Source organism: Leptodactylus fuscus, chromosome 2 (assembly GCF_031893055.1).
Source record: "Leptodactylus fuscus isolate aLepFus1 chromosome 2, aLepFus1.hap2, whole genome shotgun sequence".
Taxonomy (NCBI): Eukaryota; Metazoa; Chordata; class Amphibia; order Anura; family Leptodactylidae; genus Leptodactylus; species Leptodactylus fuscus.
Window position 1 is genome coordinate 12,149,123 of NC_134266.1, and position 21,121 is coordinate 12,170,243.

Consider the following 21,121-nt stretch of genomic DNA (forward strand, 5'->3'; position numbering starts at 1 on the left):
ATAGATAGGAGATAGATAGATAGATAGATAGATAGATAGATAGATAGATAGATAGATAGGAGATAGATAGATAGATAGATAGATAGATAGATAGATAGATAGGAGATAGATAGATAGATAGATAGATAGATAGATAGATAGGAGATAGATAGATAGATAGATAGATAGGAGATAGATAGATAGATAGATAGATAGATAGATAGATAGATAGATAGGAGATAGATAGATAGATAGGAGATAGATAGGAGATAGGAGATAGATAGATAGATAGATAGATAGATAGATAGATAGGAGATAGATAGATAGATAGATAGATAGATAGGAGATAGATAGATAGATAGATAGATAGATAGATAGATAGATAGATAGGAGATAGATAGATAGATAGATAGATAGATAGATAGATAGATAGGAGATAGATAGATAGATAGATAGGAGATAAATAGGAGATAGGAGATAGATAGATAGATAGATAGATAGATAGATAGATAGATAGATAGATAGATGCTGAGATCAGTTACACATAGATGTATACTTGTTGTGTAAAATATAATACAGGAGAATGTTCCTATAGACGAGCCACGTGTTCTGCTCCGTGTCTACTGTTAGAAATAAATTGATATCATAAGTAATCTAAACCACCGGAATGTTCCGCGCTCCTTTCTCGAGGGCACGTTTCACTAATGTAATATGTTGAGGTAAAGAAAAAAATCGGTATGTCATTTTTTTTTCCAGGGCTGTAGGCTACAGTAGCATGCAATCCAGTTTAATAACATGATTTGCAGCCGCGCTGTCCCTGGGATCCAGATCAGTGCCAGCTTTGAACTATTAGACGTATCTCGGTGACTCGCCACATCATAAAATTGAAGGTTCCCCAGTAAAAGGCCAGGTCCGATCGCAGCTGCCGCCTTGCTCATTGTACATGACCTGGTTTACCTGCACGAGGCGGGCAGACCTTTCTATGAGCTCGGATTCGGCTATTTGGGGCTACCTACATATCTGCTCACCACTAAGGATTCCTGCGGAGCTATTCCTGGACTATAATAGGAAACAACAATGAACTGCACTCACAAGTAATTGACATTCGCCGCTCCGTAATCATTTCCATGTTGAGGTTTTTGCATCCAGTTTATTACAAAACAAATTGCAAAAATTAGAAGATTGCACATCTGTAAAAGACAATTTCCAAGTCTTTTTTTCATATGTTTTTATTTTCGGGGGCCCTAAAACCCAAATGTTAACACAGCTGCTGCTGTATCATTTATCCTGCTCATAAACATGATGGACATTGACTGGGAAACCAAACATACAAAGCTGCGTGGCCCGCGGCGGGACAATCCTGGGGTTGTAGATTTTATTTATTTCTAATAATTTGGCGCCCAATGAAACGAGATGCAGATGAGACTATGGGACTATGTTCAGCGTCTAGGAATAATACTCAGATGTTACATTTCCCATCTGTGGATTTCGTGTAAGGACTCATTCACATCTGCGCCCGGGACTCTGTTCTGCAGGTTTTTGTTTCCTGCACAAAACAGGGGAAGGAGACGGAAACCTGCCGGCATGTTTCAATCCCATTCATTTGATTGGGCTTGAAAAGTCTCCGGCCGTGAGCGCCGGTGAGCGTTTTATGCGCTCCGCGGCGAAACCTGTTTTTTTAAGCTGGACACAGTCGGACATCCAGCGCTCACGACCGGACTCGACATGCAGAAGACGGAAACCTGAAAACGGAGTCCGGGCGCTGGTGTGAACCCAGTGTTAGGAGATGAAGTAGACTATGTTGCATGAGCCTCATGGGTTTTTTTGCCTTCCTCTGTAGGGAATTGTAGGGTTATAGGCTGGACTTGATGGACTGATGTCTTCATCCAACCTCATCTGCTATGTAACTATGTTTAAGGAAACCACTTGCAATTTTTAAGAAGGACTTGAGAGCCAATATGGCCCTGAAGTGCCCATACACCTTCAACTAATGTTGGACCAACCTGAAAATTTTTGGCAATATGCAGTGTATGTGGGGTTTCCAGGCCACCACCTTCAGATGATGTCAAGAGAAAGATGGATCTGGTCATTAGATGTCAATGTCCTACCTTTTGTTGTGAGAAGGATGAGCCACCACTTGGGGTGACCAGCACTGGAACTGCTAAATAAACATTCGGCCAACAGCTATGGAAGGTTTATGGTCAGCTTTACTTGGATAACCCTGTTCCCTCATACCCCCATCTCACATTTAGCAGCACTTTAGAGACCCTATTGTGTGTTGTATATCTTCATGTCATGGAACAAGGCCAGAGACCAAAAAACCAAAAGTATCATGTTTGATGGGCTTTCTGGGGAAGTTTCTTGGCAAACCTTCCATCTCTGGTGATTTACAATATATATAGTAGATTCTACTATAGATGTGCACGCTTATGAAGGTTAGTAGTCCTTTGACCAGTCCGTAGTCTCATGACCATTGCTTGCCACTCAAAGATCAGTAGCGAGCTATGATTTTTTGGTTTCCTTAGACTCTGTCTATACACCAGCATTCCCTGATTTATACAGTATCCCCTATACTGTTGTGACCAATGGGTGGCCTATAGCTAAGCTTTTTATTTATTTAATTGGTGGTGGTGGTTGGGTTGGTGGTATTGTGGATGGTGGTGAACCTATAGCTAAGTTTGGGATATGGGGTGGGAGCTTTTTTTGCTTACATGTAGAGCATAGTGGAAAAGTGAGACGTGAGTCTTATGGAAAGAATAGAAGTTCTATGTTATAGATGGCATTGGCGCAACATACGGTAGTTTGGGAAATAAATTGCGCTACAAACTTTTTGAGTCTCTTTTAGAGACTTTTTGTAGGAAGTTGTCTTTTTGTTGTTGTGTAGAATGCCTATACCCATATCGTTTTTAGAAAATACATGCAAATGGATAGGCGTCCCGCTAAACTTTGCACTGGGCAAACGCATTCAAAGCCACGAATCCTCCAAGTTGACCCTGATCAGTGGATAATGGATGACTTTCCTGAACATTAGGAAGCTTTGGTTGATACATTTAATGATGACATCAACCAGTGAACGATGATGTCATTGTCTTGCATACCGCCAAAGCCTAGAGCGTATCCTCTCCAACCATAGACCTTTCCATCCATTGGTCCCATTATGTTGGCCATGACGGCTCCAGTCTACCCTTCCATACACCAGGATACCCCTATATTATATAATTGATATATAAGGTGACATATCCTTTTTTTTAAAATAAGAAATGCTACTAATATTCCAGTAACAAAAACGTATTCTATTCTATTATCAGAGGTTTTTCCATAAACGAAAGAGAACTTTGAATGGGTGAGATATTTTTAGGATCCTGGATCTGAAAACGGCCTTCGTTACATCTATGGCACATTCACTAGGGCTGCCGGTTGCTATAGATTAACCCCCTGCTGCCTATTACTTTGTACAATGGCTCCAGCATATGCTGTGAAGTGAATGGAGAGAAGCAAGCTCCGGTAATGAGACATTAAAAGAGAGCTATGGACGAGACTTGTGACCTCCATGTGATGTCATTGTACGTGCAACCCAAAGACCGCAGCTGTTGTCCTCGTCCTCAATCTCCCAATGTAAACACTAATCCGCCTTGTGTACATTGCATTAATAACTATAGGATGGAGCGGCCCTCTTAATGAATACTTGTTGACAATATACTTATGCCCCATTGTCAAATAACCTTTTCACATCCTTCAATGTGTTCCTCGAATCTCTAATTAAGGAGCCCCACAAAGCCTGTTTTCTTCCTTCTCGAGTCATTCTGCTCATTGAAAGCCGAGATCTTTCTGATTTTTTTTCTTCTTTAATCTTCGACACAAGTAGAAAGCAGCTATTTTTATACGTGTGTCTATCATGACATTCACAGCAGGACGCAAGGAATCGACTACAAGTCACAAGGAAAATATTAGGTTAAAGAAAGAACCAATGACCTGAATGAATACGGAAGCTATTCAGACGCTTCAGGTCTACTGGATGGAATGTTTTTGTATTATTTTTGGACTATAATTTTTTTTATCGACTATTAGAATGGTCACTGCGTGTTTAATTATTCACAGTTATGGGAAAAAAATCTAAATGATCTGGAAAAAAAAAGTTATTATGTATCCATTACTGGATAGGATTAGAGAGGAGCGAGGAGGGAAATATTCCAGATTCCAGATTCGTTTTGAGTAGAACCTCAATATTCGGCTACTTGATCCAATATGGAATCCCATTATAGTCTATGGGAAAAAATGCTCGTTTCAGGGAAACCACTATTCGACAAATGGGAGTCACCAAGTCCACGAGTAGCAGGAGGAGAGTGTTGAGGAGGAGCAAAGGAGAGTGCGGTACTTGGGCAGTCAGCACCGGGCACTATCTAGGGCCGGATGCGGTTTCTGTATATTACCAGGAGAGCACAGAAGGCGCGCAATTATCGACTGTCAGAAATAGCCAAGTACCGAGCGCTGGATGAGTAAAAGCAAAGCTGAAGGAGTCCGGGCCCACATACAGAGAAAGAACCGTACAGAGCAGGACACGGTGCGGGGAGAATGATAGGCCCGCAGGATAGTATTTCACCTTTGAGTAGCAATCCCCAGCATCCCTTCTGCAGAACCAGCGTTGATTGGCTGAATGCTATACAGTGTACAGCATTCGGCCAATCAATGCTGGTACTGCATTAGGCTCGTCTGACGAGGCGGAGTCTAAGATCGGACCACAATGAAGATTGCTCTAATGTTAAATATACAGTCTTCATTGTGGTCTGGTCTTAGACTCCGCCTCGTCACAGACGAGCCTCCTGCAGAGCCAGCATTGATTGGCTGAATGCTATACACTGTATTGCGTTCGGCCAATCAATGCTTGTTCTGCAGGACGAGTAAGTTCACATTAGCGCTTGCCTCCCGTCCGGAAGGAGTCCGCAGGAGGACACCCCCCGAACGGAATATCAGCGCAACTGCAAGCGTTGTACAATTAAAGCGCACGATCCTGTTATAGTCTATGGGGTCTGTGCGCTTTAACTGCACTTCGCTCCTCCTAAACACTCTCCTCCTGCTACTCGTGGACTTGGTGACTCTCCTTTACTCGAATAGTGGTTTCCCCTGAAACGAGCATTTTTTCCCATAGACTATAATGGGATTCAATATTCGATTGAGTAGTCAAATATTGAGGCTCTACTCGAAACGAATCTCAAATCTCGAATATTTCACGACTCATCTCTAGGTATAGGCCACATAATGCAGAAAAGCGACTATTTTTAAAAAAAAATTTCTCCAGATTAATTTTTTATTTCAGTCAAAACAAAGACACCATATACATGAGGCCTAACCTGGCTCAAATGTTTTATTACATAATACAATTGTACTAATTTATATCTATTTTTTAATCCATGTGATTTAATTTGCATTTTAGATTATCGAGCCGCAGATACTATGCCAGCTACGATCCCTTACAACCAGTCACACGATCAGGGCACCGGCGGATCGTACAACAGTTCGGATCGAGGAAGCAGCACGTCAGGTAATTTCTATCTATCCAATTCTACTATTGCAATTTAATAATTTTTGTAAAATTTTTTGGGGAAAAAAAAATTCAAAATTTATGAAATTTGAAACTTTTTTTTTTTTAAATTCTGGTTTTAGGTGTAGAACTTTATAAATGTACTTTTCCTAGTAATATCTATTTTGGCATACCAAAGGATTTATTTATTTATTTATTTTTTTGCTGATTTACTAAAATTGGATTCCTTGTATTTTTTTTTTTTTTTTTTAAATTGAGCTCATTTGCCGTGTTGGTTAAATCTTCGAATGTTTTCCAAAGTAAAATAATTTAATTTAGCCTAAAACAATTTTTCCGACAAGGACAGATGATGTCTGTTCAGTGACTTAATGCAACAGTGAGATGTTAATAGATCATATCGAGATCATATTGTATTTTAGGTTGCAGCAATTAAATGGTAAAAAAAAAAAAAAAAAAAAAAAAAAGCGCTTGAGAAAATCTGTCCACAGCTCATTTGTTTTAGATGATAATCTATAAGGCAATTAATTGCTTGAGGAAGATCACTCTAAATGGCGTCGCCTGTAAATTTCATTTGTGACTTTATTGCGTTTTCGGTATTTATTAGCTATTAATGTAATGGATATATTTCGGGGGGTAAATGATGAGATTTATTATTAGAACTGGAAAAGGAAAATATATTTTACGCACGTGTTATTCTTGTATTTCAAGTGACTTTCGTTCTCTTGTAGGGAGTCAAGGTCATAAAAAGGGAACTCGGGCTCCTAAAGGGTCTAAGCAGGCTGGCATGAATTGGGCTGATCTGTTGCCACCACCACCGGCTCATCCACCACCACATGGTGCCAGTGAAGACTATACCCTGTCAGTGGATGATGGGTAAGGTCATCGGTTAGATTTTTGTGACTGAGGTCGCCTGCTGGTGAAGTTCTGTACTGCAGTAGGAGAGCAAAATAATCGAAGGACCAGGCCTTGGCAGAATGAAATTGGTCCAAGCCACTACCGTGTCGGAATATGGTGATAAGTAGAGATGAGCGAGGAGTGAAATATTCGAGATTCGAGGTTCGTTTCGAGTAGAGCCTCAATATTCGACTACTCAATCGAATATCGAATCCCATTATAGTCTATGGGAAAAAATGCTCATTTCAGGGGAAACCACTATTCGACTAAAGGAGAGTCACCAAGTCCACGAGTAGCAGGAGGAGAGTGTTTAGGAGGAGCGCTGTGCAGTTAAGCATACGGACCCCATAGACTATAACGGGGTCCGTGTGCTTGCAGCGCACTTCCCACACAGCATACGGACCCCATTATAGTCTATGGGGTCCGTGTGCTTTAACTGCACAGCGCTTACAGTTGCACTGATATTCCATTCGGGGGGTCCTCCTGCAGACTCCTTCCAGACAGGAGGCAAGCGCTAATGTGAACCGGCCCTAGAAGCAAAGTTGAAGGAGTAGGACATGTAGCGGGGAGAGTGATAGACCCGCAGGATAGTATTGCAGCATCCCTCCTGCAGAATCAGCGTTGATTGGCTGAATCCTATACAGTGTACAGCATTCGGCCAATCAATGCTGGTTCTGCTGGAGGATCGTCTGTGAGGAGGCGGAGTCTAAGATCGGACCACAAGGTAGACTGCTCTAATGTTAAATATGCAGTCTACATTGTGGTCCGATCTTAGAGGTCCTCAGATTTAGCTACAATTCAAAAGGACTATTATATTGATGACCTGCCCTTAGGATACGTCATCAATATTAGATCAATGGGGGTCCCACACCTTATACTCTCACTGATAATCTGTTTAAAGAGGTGACAGTATTTGGATGAGTGCTATAGCTTCTGTGCTGTACTTTGTAAAGTGGCTATACGTAGTATTGCAGCTCATTCCCATGTTCTTGATATAAGTGGCACCTGTCCAGGCTCTTCTGACATTTTCCCAAATCGGTGATGGGTGCCAGATGTTGGGGCACAGTACTGACTCACTATGCTGGGAACTGCCGCCACATTCACTTGAATAGCATTGTGCTATAATTGGTGGACAAGGTGTCACTGTCCTGGTAAAACCTGTGAACATTCCTTCAGTCTCAGAGATCATCCTAGCAATATACCATCACTTTATGAGATGGGAATATCATTTTACTATACCTGGAAGACATGGGACCACCATTGGAGTCTGGGTAAATAGGGTCCAGGCTAGTCAAACCAACATTCTGGTTGACAGGGCTACTCTGCTTGACAAGTGCCATCATAGACCTGGAGCTGATCCTTAGATCCCAGAGAAGGAATGATCTTGTATAGGTGACCTTTTTGGTACCCAAACCCTTGTTTTTCCTCATTGACATTGTCAGGTATGACAGAGAACTGCCATGTCCAATGCCACCAACAAGAATGTACCTTCAGCAAGACGAGTTAGAAGAAGAAGATGAACGAGGTCCTACACCACCAATCCGAGGAGCTGCTTCTTCTCCAGCTGCCGTGTCCTACAGCCACCAGTCCACAGCCACTCTTACGCCATCACCTCAGGAGGAGCTCCAACCAATGCTTCAGGATTGTCAGGAAGATTTAGTTTTAGCTCAACATCAGATTGAGAGAAGGTAATATCTGTAAGACAAGGTCCACCAATAACCATACTAATTCAATATTCAATATCTCCTCTGAGAACGTCCACCCAATGTGTCAGTGTTGGTGGTCACACATGCTCAGTAGTGTAAGCCTAATGTTCAGATTCTCATGTACATTAGATCATTATGCATTAACATTAATTTCACTTTCTGTACTCCACAGGCGACATCAAATAAGTCCTCCTCCTCCACCTAGACCTATATCTCCACCTCATACATATGGGTACATTTCTGGACCAATAGTATCTGATATGGATACAGATGTCCCAGAAGAAGAAGGGGACGAAATGGATATGGAGGTGACAAAGATGCAAAGCCGCAGACTTCTATTACGTGGCTTGGGGCAGACTCCTGCTTCTAGCGTTGGCGATCTAGAAAGTTCTGTCACTGGTTCAATGATCAATGGATGGGGTTCTGCCTCTGAAGAGGACAATGTCTCTAGTGGGAGGTCTAGCGTCAGCTCTTCGGATGGCTCATTTTTCACTGATGCTGATTTTGCACAGGCTGTTGCTGCCGCCGCAGAATATGCAGGACTGAAAGTAGCAAGACACCAAATGCAGGAAGCGGCAGGCGGTAAGTTTTATAGATGAATATTTATGTGCAGAGCGTAGAACCATATGTGGAAGTTGGTTTATTCTGTATTATTACAAATTTGTGTTGTTTTATTGGATGTGCTTGGCCTGGTCGGTTAGATGCAGTAGTAGACGTGTCCACCCTTACCCTAACAGATGTGTCCACCCTTAGCCTAAAAAATGTGTCCACCCTTACCCTAACAGATGCATCCACCCTTACACTGGCAGATATGTCCGCCCATACCCCAAAAAGACATGTTTGCCCCTTACCCTAGCACACATGTCCGACTTTACCCTAACAGACGTGTCAGCCCTTACCCTAGTAGACATGTCCACTCTTTACTATGACAGATGTGTCCACCCTTAGCCTAAAAAATGTGTCCACCCTTACCCTAACAGACGTATCCACCCTTACTCTAGCAGGCGTGTCCACCCTTACCCAAAAAAGACATGTTTGCCCCTACCCTAGCACACGTGTCTGCACTTACCCTAGCACACATATCCAGCCTTACCCTATCAGACGTGTCCGCTCTTATCCTAGTAGATATGTCCACTCTTTACCCTAACAGACGTGTCCACCCTTACCCTAAAGGACGTGTCTACCCTTACGCTAGCAGACGTGTCCACCCTTACCCTAGCAGGCGTGTCCACCCTTACCCTAGCAGATATGTCCGCCCATACCCAAACACGTGTCCGCCCCTACCCTAACACATGTGTCCGACCTTACCCTGGCAGATGTGTCCACTCTTATCCTAGCAGATGTGTCCAGCGTTATCCTAACAGATGTGTCCACCCTTAGCCTAAAAAATGTGTCCACCCTTACCGTAATAGACGTGTCCACCCTTACCCTAACAGACATGTCCACCCTTACCTTAGTACGTGTCCACCCTTCCCCTAACAGACGTGTCCGCTCTTACCCTAGCACACGTGTCCGACCTTATCCGAACAGACGTGTCCACCCTTACCCTAGCAGATGTGTCCACCCTTCCCCTAACAGACATGTCCACCCTTACCCTAGCAGATATGTCCACCCATACCCAAACAGATGTGTCCGCGTTTACCCTAGCACACGTGTCCGCTCTTATCTTAGCAGATGTGTCCAACCTTAGCCTAAAAAATGTGTCCACCCTTACCGTAACAGGCGTGTCCACCCTTACCCTAGCACGTGTCCACCCTTCCCCTAACAGACGTGTCCACCCTTACCCTAGCAGATATGTCCGCCCATACCCAAACAGATGTTTCCGCTCCTACCCTAGCAGATGTATCCACACTTACCTGTTTATTGAGTACTTCAATTTCCACAATACAAATTGAATACTTTATCACAACTAGAAACGATCAAACCAGTTTGTAATGAGCAGGATTTCTTACAAATTTTCCAAAAAAATAATAAGCAGAGGTTCAGAGGAGGAACAGAAACACAATAAACACTAATATATACCTTTCTTCAACTTCCTAAAAGGTCAAGTTTTTTTTTTTTTTTTTCCAAAGCTGGCCATCTTGCACCACCCATCTTGAGATACAGTATGTAGAGCCCCAAGAGGCTGTGCTTGGTATTGCAGTTAAACCAATTCTCTTGAATGGACTGAACTGCACACAGGCCATGTGACCATGTGACCGCTGCCTCAAACATCTGATCCATGAGGTTGGTCTTTGGCTTATCACATATCCTAAAGATAGGCCATCGATTACCATAGCTGGAAAATCCCTTTAATGGCCCAATCAATTCTATGTAACATTATGCAAATATTTGTTACAATTGCCAGAGAATTCCCTTTAATGACCCCTAAGGTTCTGATCAATGATATGTAATATTACCCCCCAAAATTTGTCAGAATTACCCAATAACAACAAACATCAAATAGGCTAAACTCGGATCTTTTTCAAGCGATGTTTTACCTCGAAGTAAGATTATTTTTATTCTGCGTGAGTTGCTGAATTTACATAGCTTCAGATGTGACCAATTTACCCAATGTATCAGCTATGCTGCACTTCAAACATATACCTGGCAGCTATGATAGGAAATTTACTTATTGATGTCAAAAACATACATAGGACTCGGTAAGTGGAATAGATTTTCTCATCTCTGCTTTTAAGTGCTGAGTGTGTATTTAGCCTTATCTGTGCACTTATCCTCGTGTAGGCGTTCTGTATTGCCTCATATGTAGCTATAGCTTTTTTTTAGCTTTATTTTTCTAGTAGTTATCAGGATCTACACTGTCATGTGCCATATGTCATATCATAATGGTGTGCTATAACGTGCTATCTATGCCATGGGTATAGAATTAGACATGTAAAGCAAACGTTTCACACTGAACGCGTTGTTCTATCTGCAGGCAGTATGTTATAGAGCTAGAGGAGCAGAGCAGATTGATATATCATTGTATTCCAAAATACTGTATGCCGTATAAGTAGAGATCTATGGAATGAAATCCCGTCCTACTGTGGCTTTAAGAGTCCAGTGGGCGGTCATTTACTGAATAGGACTCAGTAGGCAAAAAGGACAACTGGGATTTCGGTCAAGAAATTTTTATTTATCTCCATCTACTCTGCTCATCCTGATCTATAACATACTGTCCCCCAGATGGAGTGGCACATTCAAGTTTTGCTTTAAAGGGTGTTCTGAGCTCTTATCTAAAGTTGAAAAATGTGCAGGGTCGTGCTGAGAAGTCTGTTCTATGATTATGTAAGCCTTTGTACAAGGTGCCCAATCGGTTTTTAAGCTGCTTATAGCCCTATTATGACTGCAGCACATTTTCTATTTTTCTCTGAGGCATATACACTAAGGAGCAGACAGTCCCTATCTTCCATCTATTATGACTACTAGTTTCTTTACATGTAATTCTAACAGAAGTAATTGTAAAATAGCAAACAAATAGCTGAGAAAAACCCAAGTGACCATAATATGGGAGAGACAGAGAAGCTGAACTCCGAATCCAAGTTATGATGCAGCTAAAAAGATCCTTGAAAAAGGAAAAAGAGAAGCCTGTGCACAATAAGAAAAGCTGGTTGCTGTCTAAGATGAACATCCTATCAGTAATAACACAAGCAGCTAGTCAGCAGTAGTTATACTCTTATACTCACTATGACTCTCCTTATACTTACTGTGAACATGCAGAGGCTGTAAAGAGAGACCTGCCCCTCCTTTCTCCCCTTCCTGTGATCCGACTTAAAGGGATTCTACCACTAAATAGCTATTTTTTCTGCTTTAGACGTTGGAATATCCTTTAGAAAGGCTATTCATCTCTTACCTTTAGACGTGGTCTCCGGGGCACCGTTCCTTAGAAATGCCAGTTTTTACCGGTATGCTAATGAGTTCTCTCGCATAAATAGGGGTGGGCCCCAGAACTCAAACAGTGATGGGGGCGTCCCCACTGCTGCCCGAGAGCTCTCTCCAGCGACGCCTCCTTCTTCAACTACATCCTCCCCTTCTCTCGTCGTCTTCCTTCTGCGTCATCTCCGACGCCTGCGCAGTCGGCTCTGCCAGAGATACATTAGTAGAGTCGACTGCACATGCCGGCCGGCGGCCATATTTTCGAGGCCGCAATCGCGCGCACGCGCAGTACGCTCCTTGAAGTCTTCGCCGAACAGAGCATACTGCACATGCTCAGTAAGGTCTGTACATCCCTCTGAAGCCTGGATGACTTCACTCGCATGTCGGAGGGCTGTACAGTCCTTACTGAGCATGCGCAGTACGCTCTGTTCAGCGAAGACTTTGAGGATCATACTGTGACTGCGCTCAATTGCAGCCTCAAAAATATGGCCGCCGGCCGGCATGCGCAGTCGGCTCTACTAGTGTCTCTACTAGTGTCTATGCCACCCCACCTAGCAACCCCAGACCCTGACACTATAAAAAGATTATCATTTCTGCTTATCTTCATCGTGTCTGTTCCACTGGAGGACCTGGCATATCCATGCATTACAGAAACGATACATTGAAGCGTGTAATGCTTCATGCCTCCTGTAGGAGCGCTGTAGGAGAATGGAGCAGTTGTTATAAGAATTCACCTGAGATCACAGCTGATGGGTTTATTCTTGAGGGAACTTTCTAAATGAAAGAAAGAAAGAAAGAAAGAAAGAAAGAAAGAAAGAAAGAAAGAAAGAAAGAAAGAAAGAAAGACATTCCTTAGTAATGACCATATACAGTAAAACATAACAAATCATCAGTAATTTTTGTGTTTTGTACATTTTTTAGGCCTCCTTTTATCAGTGCATTGGATGGTAGTATTCCATGACTTCATCCTGTTCATCTTTCAGACAGAAGCCTTGTAGTCATCGCCAAATATACAGCATTACATCCGCTCACCATTTTATCTTCTCATTTATCAGGCCGAAGACACTTCCACTGTCCCCGACCTACAAGCCCGGTGTCAACGGATAGTAACATGAGCACCGCCGTCATACAGAAAAGCCGCCCAGCCAAAAAACAGAAACACCAGCAAGGACATCTCCGGAAAGATGTCTACACAGATGGTGAGACTCATTTAAATACAACACAATTAGGCTTTTATTACAGTTCTGTCATTTCCATGCATATGGCATGAATGGAGGCTTTCTCCTTTTTTTTCCTCCAAGTTTCTTGTTTTTTGAGGTCTAATTTATTTTTAATGTCTTTTAGAACTTTTTATTATGCTAATGTATCATTTTAAGCTGTCAGTGTATGGCACCACTTTGCAATATTGTTCTCTTGAGACAAAATAAGTTTACCGGATGATTTTATACAAGTAGTGATATCATAAAAGTAATGTAACACCGTATATGTGCTTCTTCTCTTAGGCAAGCTCCATACTTTGATGCATGAAAAGTGTTATGTAGGGATAATATATATATTAGTGTATACCCACAAACTACAAGTATACTCTGAGGTTCTCTCTGGAACCTTCCACCTAAATCCAGTGTTACTTATCTGTCCTGGGCTTCAGCGCTCCTCCCCATGTTCTCCCAGCCTACAGAGATGACATCAGGCAGTCACATGAATCACATAGTGTAATGACGTCCTCTGTAGACCGAAGCAGCATGGGGAGAAGCACCAGAGACCAGGACAGGTAAGTAACACAGGTTTTGTTTTATTACCTCCCCTGATGATACTTTGAGGGTCCAGAATATAATTGTAGTTTGTGGATAACAGTCCTCCCAAAAATTTGGGTTCGGCTGAACCCCAGAAAAACCTGAATCCGATGTTATAAGAAACTCCCTATGTATGTGGGATTTTATTAATGTAGGGGCCACTCAGGAACCTTATATTGTATGGAGGGGCCACTATGGCATGGTGAGGGTTATTATTTTATATGTGGGGGTCATTATACTACATATGGGGGGCACTGTGGGGGTCACTATATTACATGTGGGGGACACTGTGGGGGTCATTATATAACACGTCGGGGACACTTTGGGGGTCATTATATTACATGTGGGGACACTTCGGGGGTCGCTATATTACATGTGTGGGACACTGTGGGGGTCACTATATTACATGTGGGGGACACTGTGGGGGTCATTATATTACATGTGGGGACACTGTGGGGGTCACTATATTACATGTGGAGGACACTGTGGGGGTCACTATATTACATGTGGAGGACACTGTGGGGGTCACTATATTACATGTGGAGGACACTGTGGGGGTCACTATATTACACGTGGGGGACACTGTGGGGGTCACTATATTACATGTGGGGCACACTGTGGGGGTCATTATATTACATGTGGAGGACACTGTGGGGGTCACTATATTACACGTGGGGGACACTGTGGGGGTCACTATATTACATGTGGGGCACACTGTGGGGGTCATTATATTACATGTGGGGACACTTCGGGGGTCGCTATATTACATGTGTGGGACACTGTGGGGGTCACTATATTACATGTGTGGGACACTGTGGGGGTCACTATATTACATATGGGGGACACTTCGGGGGTCGCTATATTACATGTGTGGGACACTTCGGGGGTCATTATATTACATGTGGGGAACACTTTGGTGGTCACTATATTACATGTGGGGCACACTGTGGGGGTCATTATATTACACGTGGGGACACTTCGGGGGTCACTATATTACATGTTGGGGACAATTTGGGGGTCATTATATTACATGTGGGGGTCATTATATTACACGTGAGGGACACTTTGGGGCTCATTATATTACATGAAATGTGAGGGCAATTATACTACTTGTTGGGGCACTGGTGGTGCCATTATATTGAGTGTGGGGGCTCTGAGGGGGGTCATTATACTACATGTGGGGGCACTGTGAGCGCCTCTTCCTAATTGTTAATGAATTTATAATATTGATAAGTGATTGCTACTTTGGGGGTACTCGGTTTGGGACTTTACTTGAAAGGGTTGAGAGCCACTGATATAGATCATAGGGGGGGGGGGGATGGGAGAGGTGAGCAGAAGCCATCGCAGCCTCCATTAGCCATGCCTTCCCTTTGTTGGACTAGCATTATTACTGTTATTATTTTTATTAATAATAAAATCTCATTATAATAAGACGGAATAAAAGACATTAAGGTTTCTTATTTATTCCGTTCTCTGCTGCTCAGGATATTCTCTAGAAAAATCCACAATGGGACAATTATGTCTTCTTCCTGTGGATTCTGCTTATATCTTTACCGGAGCAATTAGTCCATTATCCAGTGAGGACGCCGGCTTTCAGATGCATATATTATATAAAATCTATCTATGGATCACATAATGATGAATTATTTTAATTTTGCAAATGATGGACGGCTGCTGGGAGCCGCAGAATAGTCACCGGGGCTCTTATTGGCAATCGATGCACTTTAGTCGCTGACACTAAATATCGCTTCTATTGATTAAAGATCTAAAGGCAATTATTTGGAAATATTCCGTTCAATAAGCTCAAGTAAATATATTTGTTGGAAGATTCCCTTAAAACCTTTGAATTGGTCAAAATTAGCCATTTTAGTTGACTTTTATTGTATCACAAGTGTATGGGCAGCCTGAATATGTTCTATCTGCCCCATTTTAGTCTGTGCGGTAAAAAGAATAGAAAGGGGGAAGATTAGACTACACGTAACATTGCTGTAGTCTGTTACTATGCAAACACATAGGCCTAGAGCTCGAAAGCCAAAACAAAGTTGCAAAGATGTAACAATTAGAGATGAGTGAGTAGTGAAATATTCGAGATTCGATATTCGTTTTGACTACTCGATCGAATATCGAATCCCATTATAGTCTATGGGAAAAAATGCTCGTTTCAGGGGAAACCACTATTCAACTAAAGGAGAGTCACCAAGTCCACGAGTAGCAGGAGGAGAGTGTTTAGGAGGAGCGAAGTGCAGTTAAAGTGCACGGACCCCATAGACTATAACAGGTCCGTGCGCTTTAACTGCCCACCGCTTGCAGTTGCACTGATATTCTGTTCGGGGGGGTCCTCCTGCGGACTCTTTCCAGACAGAAGGCAAGGGCTAATGTGAACTTACTCGTCCTTCAGAACCAGCATTGATTGGCCGAATTCTATACAGTGTACAGCATTCGGCCAGTCAACGCTGGTTCTGCCGGAGGCTCGTCTGTGAGGAGGCGGAGTCTAAGATCAGACCACAGCAGTCTCCATTGTGGTCTGATCTTAGACTGGTTCTGAATCGAATCTTTACTGCGAATAGCGATAGTACCCGATCGAGTACGAGTATTCAATCAATATATATCCTTTAATCTAATAAACTTCCCTTGCTTGGTGGACTGATATCCCCACATACTAGTGTTCCCTATTGTGTAATTCACATTTTTATATTAAACATATTTTTTAAGAATTTTTGCTCATGTTTTTATTTTTCCATGTTATTCTATACAGTATATAAAAATCCAAATCTTGCAATTCCAACTCTCGCCACTAAGTGTGAAATAGTTTGTGACTTCCTGTCCTCTGTAGCCAAACCATGGGCCCGGATACAATAGTCTAGTGCAGACCCTATTGACTTTCACGGGAGACTTACTGGGCATGTTCTGTGACCTCTGCGGAGGTTATAGCACCGGGTAGAGGTCGATAAGCGGTAAAATCACCTATTGTGACTGGCGTAAGCTGCGATCATCAGTGCGCTGTAAGTGAGGCGACTGCTGAAAACAAATCTGCTACAGAAAACAGGAAGTCTCAGTGTATTATACGGCCTAGTGGCCAGAGTGGGAAATGCAGGATTTTATTTATTTATTTTAACATAACGTGGACATTTTTATAAAAACCTCACCAAAAATTTGTTAGAAATATGTCGAGTCTAAAACCTTATTTAACAATTGGTTATTTCCTGGTGACACGTTCCCTTTAAACGAACGGTATCGTGTCATCGTGATGTTATTACGACTCACTTATGTAATTTACAGTAACATATTGTATATTCTAATATGTATATATTATATATAGTGAAGTGGAGAGAGGTATAGTGTGGGAGAACCGCTATTTTTCCCCCAGACTGTTGCAGTATGCACAGGCGCTTAGCTTGTAGGTCCCGGACTGGAGTAAAGTTCGGGCCAGTCTTGCAGGGCAATCCATTCCAGTCTTGGGAACCGACCAGCAGGGCTCTGTAAGTAGCACAGGTGTGCTGGTTAGTGAGGGAGAGAGAGAGGAGAGAGACTGAAACACATACTCAACCAGCTGGGTATGTCTACCCCGTGTTTACTTGTGAACCTGGTTTGTTAGGAGGTCAGCAGTAGGCTGACCCCCTGGTTAGTGAGAAAATAACTCATTTAGTAAGCCGCCAGAGAGGCGTAGGTCTTTATTTTCATTTGTTTGTTTTGACATGCTGAGATTCTGAGCGGCCTTACCTGTTCCTTTACGCTTGTCTGTTGCAATAAAGACTGCTTTTGGGAAAGAAACCAGAGATTTTGAATCCCCCGTACATCACAATATGTATATTTCATATACATATTATTCCATTAAATCAACATGTCAAGTCATTTTTAAGCACCCCTATGTCTTAAAGGGGTGCACCGATCCCCTATGTCCACCGATAACCACTTGAATCATTGTACCTGACCACTCAGAGCCCCACAGATCGCCAGAATAGGACACCCCCACCCCCAACATCAAAGTCGCATCTAGGAGGAGTTTGGCCAGGCTATGTATAATGTATCAATGATGGAACTCAGATGATACATAATTATTTTTGCAATTATAATTTCTGCAAATCACTCCCCCCCGCCCCTATTTTCTGCTGGTGTATAGAAACATCACTCATTCTGACCATGTTCATTTTCTGATCTACAGCCTCGATACAATCCCTCCTACAAGCCCATGCAATATTTATAGTCAAACAGATGAAATGGCACATTTGAATAGAAATCGTCGCTCACATGACATTTGAAAAAAGCGGAAAAATGCCACGAGTTTATTGAAACCTTTATTACCGGAGATAATCTGCTTACTGTAGCCTGCTGCTTTGCATCTTGATGGGTTAAATGCAGCTCTGTCAGGTCCCATCCATGTAATAATAATGGCATATACAGGGCTCTGCCAACCCAGCTCAGCCCTGATCCATTGACGGTCCGATCCACGGTCTATCGCGAAGGTCAACATTTCCATTGACAAAATGAGATCCAAACTCGTATCTAAAGTGTTGTTTCAAGCAAATTTTGTGCAAAGAAACCTGTAGCCTCTAATCATCTCTCCTCATGCCTTCACACACAATATCGACCTGGGCTGAAAAGGTAATTCTTGTATTCCCAAAAGGGCATGGGAGGAAATGCAAACAGAGGGCTAATGTTTGAAGAAGAAAGCCCTTGATGAAATCGCCTCGGGCGGCGCACCTAGTTTTTTTTATTAAACCTCCGCGTTTCCGCCTCTTTCCGAATAAGAGCGACGAGGCAGCTCTGCTGGAAATTTATGTTTGGTCCATTTTCCTATTTTTTGTCATCTTGTCAGCCTTAGTAAATTTGCTGAAGGGGGAAGCGCGTCTCCGGCATCTCACCTCGCCGCTTGCCTCTTAGCAACAACAATCTGATTAGGAATTTCATTACCAGTCAGCAATTTTTCAAAGAGGGGCATCATTTTCCATTATCATATGAAAGCTTAATATTATAGATCCTTATCAATGGCTACACAAGCAGTTTTTATGTTTTTTTTCCTTCCTCTTGTCTGAGAGTCTTAGGCACTTGATGGACAAAAAAAAAATAAAAAATGACAAAGTGCCCAGCGTGACGAGCGCAAGTAATTTCGGAATGAGTCGTTGACCGGTATTATCAGTACTTTACCCCCGAGTATATGTTCGGAGGCCTATATCTGAGATTAACAGAGACGTGACAGTACACCTGGACAGCGCGGCTCCTCACCAGATTGTGACTGTCAATAGGGCTGAGATGTCGGATGTTTATCTGATTTTACAAGGTTATTGCAGCCGAAATAGCTCAGGAACCCGGGACGCTTTGTGGACGTAAAGAAAGAAAAAAAGGATAAAAACAAAAACACACAAAAAAGTAATTTCTTATATACAACACAGAGTTATTCTTCATGTATTCATCACCATTATTATATAATTATATTTGGAGACTATTTAAAGAGGACCATTCACCACCTTCAACAAGTCCAGATCTTTACATCATTTATAAATTCTGGAATTTGTCCTCTAGCCCCAACCTTTCCTGAGCAATCAATGCTGTTCGTTTTGGCCCCTAACATGCTATTTAGTCTCTGTATTGTCAGGAGGGTGGTGACAGGCAGGAACAGACAAGGGGGGTGATTCTAAACTCTGACCCTTTGCCGCCTCTGATTGGAGCTTTGTATCACGCCCAGGGGTGAACCTTCCCCTTTTGCCGCCCGAGCTAACTGCAGAAAGCCGCCCCCCCCCCCCGCCGGGAGGAGGGGGCGGATCGGGGGGGGGGGGCTGGCCGGGTGGATCAGGGGCGTGGCCGAGTGAAGGGGCGGGGCTTAGCCCCGTTCGCCGGCAGAGAGTAGGCCCGGAGACTGCCTGCTCTCTGCCTGAGCGTGAGGGGAGGCTGCCGGAGCAGCGCTGCTCCGGTGGCCTTCCCAAACCACCGCTCGGTGATAAGCCAGTCCAGGACAGCTTGTCCTGGACTGGCTTAGGTTAGCAAAAATGCCGCCCTCCCTGAGGCCCTGGCATAGTGCCGCCTGAAGCGCTCGCTTCAGGTCGCCTCATGGGAGGTGCGGCACTGATCACGCCCCTTGCCTGACACCGCCCACCTGACATTATAGAGGTTATATAGCATTTCAGGCATCAAAGCTAAAACCATTGATTGCTCAGGAATGGTGGGGGCTAGAGAGAAAATTCCAACTGACTTGGAATCAGTGCAGCGGTGCCTATTAAGAAATGCTAAGAACTAGAAGTGGTAGAGATGGACTGAGTTGTCCAGGCAGGGACCTATATTTTCCATACACTGGTTCAAGCTGGGTTTGCAGATGCAGGCTGGTTCTGACCCTGCATTTTGTGATTAAAACCAACCCCAATCCTCCAGGTCGCTCTACTGCTCCCCCTCACTCCAGTTTTCACAGGTAAGTTACCTGGGCTATGAGGGTTTCAAGGCTGCAGTAAATAAAGCCCCTATAGCACAGACTAAAGAGGAGGGACAGGGGCTGGTTCTGATTATAACACCAAGGTCAGAGCCCGCCTGGAACCACCAAGTCCAGCTTAAATGAACTCATAGAGGAAGAAAGTTAAATTAAATTAAAGTCCCTGGACAACACCTTTAAACGATAACGATATGTCTAGTAAGGCACAACGCGTTTCAGGCACTTAGGCCTGAACTTGGAGCCACTAAGACTCCCAGCTGCTCTGGGAAGGTGATTTATTGCACTTGATAAAGGGCCTAAGTGCCTGAAATGCGTCGTGCCTTAATAAACATATCATTATCCAATTGGGTGAGCGCTTCTCCTTGCCAAACCTTCTGAAGATTTTGGTCCCAGTCTGTTTATACCATTATGTGGTTGCGTAGAGAAGCAGACCATCCTTTCCCGGTCATGTCACTTTAGGGTCCATACACAAGGAGGAAGTTCTGGAATCCGCGTCAGAATCAGCGCTGACAAAAAAAGACTCCCATTGAATTCAATGGGTTCCCCCCGGAAAACGGAACCCATTGAAGTCAATGGGAGACTTTTTATTCAACGCTGATTCTGTCACAGATTCGGCACCAGAATCGGCACCATGTTCCTCCATGTGAATGGACCCTCAGATAGTAAATGCGGCCATGGTTATTATTTGAGGTATCACTGGCCTTAATATAGAGAGCCCTGGCCTCTTAATAATTGTGGTGCCCCATAGGAGTTGGCACATGTCTGGCATAGATTTCAGGTGTAACTCCCACCAGTTTTCTGGTAAGTCTTCCAGGCTGCGTCATGTTCCGGCCTTCCTTGATTCCCACCATGCTTCACCTGTATTAGGCCCATCTAATATGGCCCTGTTTAGGATCCTCTTCTCTCGGGCAGAGGTTGTAGTTGGGGCCTAGTGCCT

General features: G+C 43.3%; 1 protein-coding gene across 1 annotated transcript in view; it reads left to right on the plus strand.

Annotated features, from left to right (window-relative positions):
• Nucleotides 1-21,121, plus strand: part of ROBO1 (roundabout guidance receptor 1) — an 893,061-nt gene that overhangs the window by 866,305 nt on the left and 5,635 nt on the right. Inside the window, exons 24-28 of the mRNA XM_075263408.1 lie at nt 5,411-5,518; nt 6,247-6,391; nt 7,855-8,100; nt 8,291-8,700; nt 13,029-13,172. Of these exons, the coding sequence (XP_075119509.1) occupies nt 5,411-5,518; nt 6,247-6,391; nt 7,855-8,100; nt 8,291-8,700; nt 13,029-13,172 (1,053 nt within the window). The remainder of the gene's footprint in view (nt 1-5,410; nt 5,519-6,246; nt 6,392-7,854; nt 8,101-8,290; nt 8,701-13,028; nt 13,173-21,121) is intronic.